Here is a 6,468-nt window from a genome sequence, read left to right as displayed (position 1 = left end):
ACTTTATATATAATATTTTACTTCATGTAATAATATAGCCACCCACGATGACAATAGCTCTGCAGTATCTTAGTAATTCTGAAGTTCATCAATAGATGGTGGTAGAAGCATTGTTACTGTGCCACTGAGTTTCCACTCCTATGTTAACTGCTGTTCAGAAATGGCAGTACTGGGCAGCAGCAGGAACTTGCCTGTGCCTTGCCACCATGAGATCGTGGTCCTAGTGCTGCTTTTGAGAGTGGGATGATGATCTTCTTGGGAAAAAAAAAGGGAAAATGGTAATATTTTCCTGAGGCCAATACAAAATCAGGACAACAGCATCCTTTCAAAACACAAACAACTCACTGCTGATGGTGCTGCAGCATCTTGTCCGTGTAATCCATCAGCAGTTTGCCAGCAGCAGCGCCAGCATGAGGGGGGCTATGGTGTCACCTCTCCCATTTCCCCCACAGATTACAAAGTGGGATGAACCTGCAGATTTGCTTCGTGAATGACAGCGGCAGCGACAAGGACAGTGACGCTGATGACAGCAAGACAGAAACCAGCCTGGACACGCCACTGTCGCCCATGGTAGGTCTGGGAACCCCTCCTGCAGAGGCTCTGGAGCGTAGAAACCGTAGGGCATCCAAAATGGAAGCTGGTAAAGAGCTGCTGATGTTAAAATAGCAATGCTAATCTCCAGAGCGGCATCTTCAGCCACCACTTAAAGAAGTGTGAGATGCTGAGGGGCAGATAGCAAACTGCCCATAGCTGGCACAGAGCTGCTGTAGAGTAGATGCCTTCATGTGAAGGTGTTCCTTCTTCCTTCCTCCCTTTCTTTTTGGCTCTGATAATTATCAGCACAGTAATGGATATGAAGTGGTATCAGCTCCCACCAGCTTTCCTCTCCTCTCTTTTCCTTTGTAGATATAACACCATGGCCCCAGATGTTTTCTTCCAGCTTAACCAGCCTGTCCCTTCAACACGTATTGATCTGGTTGGCTCTTTCCATTTAAAGTGGTTAAATTGCTATCAATAGGCAGGGGGACCTATCTGGGAATTACTCTGATTTCTAAAGATAATCTTATGGATTAAAATTTAAAAAAAAAAATAAAAAATCTGTGTTCTTCACCGTTTCTGTAGAAATTATACTACTTTTAAGTGCATGAAAATATGTTAAGCCTAATGCAAACTTTGCTGGGGCAGTGGGGCTGTAACGGCTGCATGTCTGCTTCCCCAGAGCAAGCAGAGCTCATCCTACTCTGACAGAGATACAACAGAGGAAGAGTCAGAGTCCCTTGATGACATGGATTTCCTCACCAGGCAAAAGAAACTCCAAGCTGAAGCCAAAATGGCCTTGGCTATGGCAAAACCCATGGCCAAAATGCAGGTTGAGGTGGAAAAACAGAACAGGAAGAAATCGCCAGTAGCAGATCTTGTAAGTGGGGCCTATGGGATGGTGCGTGGGGGTAATGCCAGCCCTTTTGCTGTTTGCTTTTGCTAGTCAAGACGTGCACACAGGCCATGGTGCTTGCTCACAGTGCTTGTAGACATGCAGAGGAGCAGTGCAGATAGGGACTGCAGATAGGGTTTACATAGGTCGTCTTGTCGGGTGTTATAGGAGCAGGATGGGTGCAGGGAATGATGAAGCATGAAGGTTGTTACTGCCCTGAGGCCAGCACATGATGTTGCTAACCCTCCAAGTCATAGTCTGCTCATCCCATCCCATCCTGCATGGGCCATAGCCTGTGTCTCACTTTAAATCAGTATATTTGCTGATGCTGGTAGATTTGAAGACTTAGGTCAAATGTGTAGATGTTTCAGCTTGGTGTGGTAGTCCTGGTTGAGTCATTGATGCATGCTTTTGAGAGTAGGATGCAGGCAATGTAAACTGCTGCTGCACAGAAATGCAAGTAGTTGGAAGAAAACAGTAAAAACCTAAAAATGTCTTTTCAGCTGCCACATATGCCTCATATAAGTGAATGCCTGATGAAGAGAAATTTAAAACCCACTGATCTAAGAGACATGACTATCGGGCAGCTACAAGTGATAGTCAATGATCTCCACTCACAGATAGAAAGTAAGTGATACTTGTTTATTTATTCTTAAATATGTCCCATTTAATTAAGACCAATTCTCCAGGATTCACACAGAAATATCATCAGGTGTATAAACATGAGTATATGGAAGAGGTGCTCAGTGGAGTTCTCTCCAGATTTGGCTCCTTTGGCTTTCTTTCCTGTTCTCAGTTTCTCTTAAAGCTCTCACTTGGCCCCAGGGTTTTCCAAGAGAGGATCTAGGGTTTTCTTTCCCCAAGGGATACCCATCTTCCAATCAGTTAATAATTAACCATTTTGGGGTAGACCTCTCTGGTGGCTGTAGGTTAAAAAAAACTACCTTGGTTGAGGCCGCAGTGCTGCTCCTCCCCCACCTGTGTTGGTTAATTGGCATCCCTTCTGGAAGCAGCCCACTGAGGATGCAGAGCTGCGCTGTTGAGTGTGATTTGTTATTTTGTGCCTCAAAGGCAAAAAAAAGGCCTATTGATTAGGTTCAGTTTACAAAGTGCCCAAGTATGGGATCATAACTGTTAGTGTCATTAACAGGGAGCCTGCTTCCCAAACTGAAGAGGTATTAAACCAGTATAGCTGTATTTAAACAGTCTAAACAGCAGCTCTGTCACAGCAAGTGTTGGGCAGGTACAGCCTTATTTGGAGCCAATGCCAGCAAGTTAATTTTTCACATGGTCCTTTTTGTTTTCTTCTTCCTCCCCACTCTTTGACACAACCCTAAGCAAGAATCCTATGTCATAAACATCCCTCTTGAGCAGAGAGGCCAGCTTGGACAGTAACCCCAAACCAGGACAGGTGGGCAGCATGTTCTGCATTGCCACAGGGAATTCAAAAGCTAAACCTGAGGCTGCCTGGGTGAGGAGCTCAGATGCTTTCTGCAGCCTGTTTCTTGCTTAGGGTTATTGCCCACAAGTGAGAGAAAGCTGAACCAGCAGACTGTAAGCACTGAGATATTCCTCTTTATTTTTGCTGCTGCATTAAGCTATTTCAAGCGAGGAAGTGCATGCGGTGGCATGGGGCTTACAGTTTACACTAGAAAACATGCATCCTTTAGTGAGGTCCCTCCTGGTTCTCTATACCAGATTCTGTAATGTGGTGGGGAAAGATGATGTATGGGTCCCAAACCAAGGTTCCCTGGGACATCACAAACTCATCCCCTTTCTCTCCATCACCAGGCTTGAACGAGGAGCTAGTGCAGCTGCTTCTCATTCGGGATGAGTTGCACACAGAGCAGGACGCCATGCTGGTGGACATCGAGGATCTGACCAGGTGAAGGAGGCTCCACGGGGTATTTCTCTTAAGGTTCCAGCTTGCCATTGGCAGCATGTAGGGTTTTAGCAGAATTTCAGTGCTAAAGCTTTTGCTGTCAAAGGGCTGAGAAAGACGCTGCTCTCTCCTCTGAAGCAGGAGATCAGGGCACTGGAGTGCTGGAGACTGTCAGCAGTTTTCAAGAGTTACCCAAACATAGGTGTTGGTGCATGCTCTTGAACTGGTGTTTCCCTTTCTAAAGCCTGGAAAGGAATGATGCTGCAACCTCTTCTCTCCCCCCTCAAAAAAAAATGCAAGTGGCCTCCCATGTCAACCCACACCTCTCACTGGGGTAAGCAAGAGTCGCTCTGCCTCTGCCATCAGGAGGATTTGACTGGCAGGAAAATTTCTGAATCACATTAATATTAATGTTTTATAGCCGGTAAAATGGAAAGCCTTGCAGAATATAGGCGGGTTTCCTAAAGGACTCCATCTCCTGGGCAGCAAGGCTTAAGATGCATTTTCCTTTGGGATAACTAGTGATCCGCTGCAGAAACATTAAGAAATATTGAAAGCTTTTGGGGAAAAAGAAGGTGAAAAAAAAGGTGCACTGGCTATTGTCAGTAGACTAGGACTGTAGTTTCAAAACTGAAGCATTAAGATTGCAAAAAATATGGCCTAAATTCATTTCTATTTACAAACGTTGTGGTGCTGCATAGCAGCTGTTTGAGATTCGACAGTGCTCAGTCTGAATAAAGTTTCTGCCAGCTGAGGGATTTGGGACCTGTTCTCATGCTGCCCGGGGGCTGGTGGCCCCTGGGACAAGCAGGCAGGTTGTCATTTCTGAGTCTTGTGACACACTGTCGCTGCTTCCCTTAAAGAGCAACTGATGAAAGGGGGAGATTTGGGATGGTGGGTGCAGCTGGGTCAGCAGGCAAACGCCAACACCACCTTGCATCTGTTCCTCCTTCTGTGCTTCAAGAAATGCTTTGCTTCCTGAATGCAATTAATGACAGTTTAGAAATCGACATTTATTTGGAAGCTGGTCAGCATGGTGTGGGCTTTGGTGTGTGGTAGGAGGCACCAGCTGTCCTTGTCCTGGCATTTCTTGGGAGCAAATGCCCTAGCCATCCATGCAGGAGGGGAGGAAATGATCCCAGCTGACCCAAAACTGCTCTGGGGAAGGGTTTCCTCTCCCCTTAACCTATCTCCCAGTCCCTTCCTGCCAGGAAAGAGCCCGGGCAGAGACTGCACATCCCATGCTCGGTGCTTGTTTTTTCCTCAGGAAAATGTTCTTTTTGGTTGGCTGCCAGGGCAGTGGGGATGCTAGCTTGCAGCACCACCCTGCCTGTGGTTCGCATTTCCACCTCTCCTCAGCATGCTGAGTAACACAGCTTCTTTCCTCCCCACAGACATGCTGAAAGTCAGCAGAAGCACATGGCAGAGAAGACGCCGGCAAAATGAACCCTGGATTCCCAGGAGCAGAGCTCAAGCGATACTTCATTTTGCTTCTGTGTGTGTCCAGGCTCTGATGTCCATGTTGGCGCACAAGAAAACCAGTGTTAGTCATTGACCATGTCTGAAGCTTTATGTCCGGTGATTGGCCTCTGCTTCTTAATTTATTTTAATTTTTTTACTCGTGCCACTAAGTATCAGGCATTTTAATAATATTATTACAGAATATGTACAGTACTTATAACATTATAAATCATGGGTGAGAAGAAAGGGTAGTTTAACTTTATTTTTGTTTGTTTAGAGATTTTCATTTGGATGATATTTTACCATTGACTACTTTTTTATTCTTCACTGTAGTTTTAAAATAAAGAAACTGTACTTGACGGTGCTATACAAGTCAAAAAATACATGCCTGCCTCGTAGTGAAGTTGTAGCTTTCAGTAATATGTATATTTTAATCAGTTTTCAACATTTTGTGAATGTTGACTACCTGACATGCATTTTTAGATGTACTATTAACATTCGGTTGGATTCAGAGAGTTACCTTGAAAGTTTTATGTATAAATATGTAAAATAAAAATTTAAAAAATTGTTTCATATGATATGTCTTTTTGTTGCCTAGTGGTTGACTTTGGTGATGCACCAGTAATGTATTCCTTGAACCAAATGTGCAATTCCTAATTTGTCATCACCAGAAAAAGCCTTTTTTTTTTTGCCAATCACATGAAATTATGAAAAGAAGACAGGATTTTTGTAGTTATTTATTTGTAAGTTCATAATGTATGTATGACATGGACTTAAGAGATTCTTCTGTAATAACATTCACTGGGCCCTAATATTGTGACTATTGTTAGAATAAGCAGGCACATACTATAGATGGTTTCTTTTTCTATTTTATTGTCTAGGCTAAATACTTAGATGACTCACCAATGTCAGAAATAAAAAAGAAAATCTATGTTAACATAATCAAAGCAGCATATTAAATGTATTATATATGGTAATTGCTCACCTCTCTGCCTTTGGGTTGGGCTCCTGTTAGCAGCTGTGTTCATCACCTGAGTGCTGGATGTGTCCTCCCCTGCGCATACAGGAAGAGGGACACGGGGAGACTAATACATCTGTCTCCATCCCTCATTCATTTGATTTAGTGCTGCAACAGCTCGGCCAGCCCCTTCCTAAGGCTGCCCAACCATAGCCAGCAGCAGACATGCATCTCTCACACACCAGCTTTTTACATTTTCTTCTTTTTTCCTCGGGGGCAAATTCATCTTAGCGAAGGGTCTGGCTAATGACTTATTCAGGGTGTTTTCAGAAAAGCATGAGCTGCATTAAAATTTCATCGCCCACCAAGAATGTGTTTTACAAAATGATGATTTTCCCCTTCTTTTTGGATGTTATGTAAGTGCCAGCCCTCAGCGGGGCAGAGCGGGAGAGGGTTGATTTAACTTACGGTTGTTTTTCTTTTCTCCGGAGGAAATGCTCTGGGGGCATTCCAGTGGACAGTCCCTAGCCTGCAGCCCCCATGGGGCCAAGTCTTGTGTCCCTGCTGGGCAGTGTCCCCTGAGGAGGGAGCTGTGCCTGCCCCACAGAGGTGGCTTTAACAGAAAGATGCTGGGATGGGTTCAGCTGCAGACCAGGGATGATGTAAACTCCTTATTTTGCTTTTATTTTCTTTAAACTGTGCAGAAATATATATATATCTATACATACATATATA

At 44.3% G+C, this 6,468-nt stretch overlaps 1 protein-coding gene across 1 annotated transcript; it reads left to right on the top strand.

Moving 5' to 3' along the window:
• Window positions 1-452: 452 nt before the first annotated feature.
• Window positions 453-5,047, top strand: SCHIP1 (schwannomin interacting protein 1; the record flags this gene model as incomplete). Its single annotated transcript, XM_010024286.1, has 5 exons — window positions 453-570; window positions 1,220-1,417; window positions 1,936-2,059; window positions 3,224-3,317; window positions 4,709-5,047. Coding segments are annotated over 5 exons (586 nt in total), but the record flags the coding sequence as incomplete, so codon positions are not given.
• Between the last annotated feature and the right edge of the window lie 1,421 nt (window positions 5,048-6,468).

This window comes from Nestor notabilis, unplaced genomic scaffold, assembly GCF_000696875.1.
Source record: "Nestor notabilis isolate BGI_N333 unplaced genomic scaffold, ASM69687v1 Scaffold34521, whole genome shotgun sequence".
Classification (NCBI taxonomy): domain Eukaryota; kingdom Metazoa; phylum Chordata; class Aves; order Psittaciformes; family Psittacidae; genus Nestor; species Nestor notabilis.
This window is presented reverse-complemented; position numbering and strand designations above follow the sequence as displayed.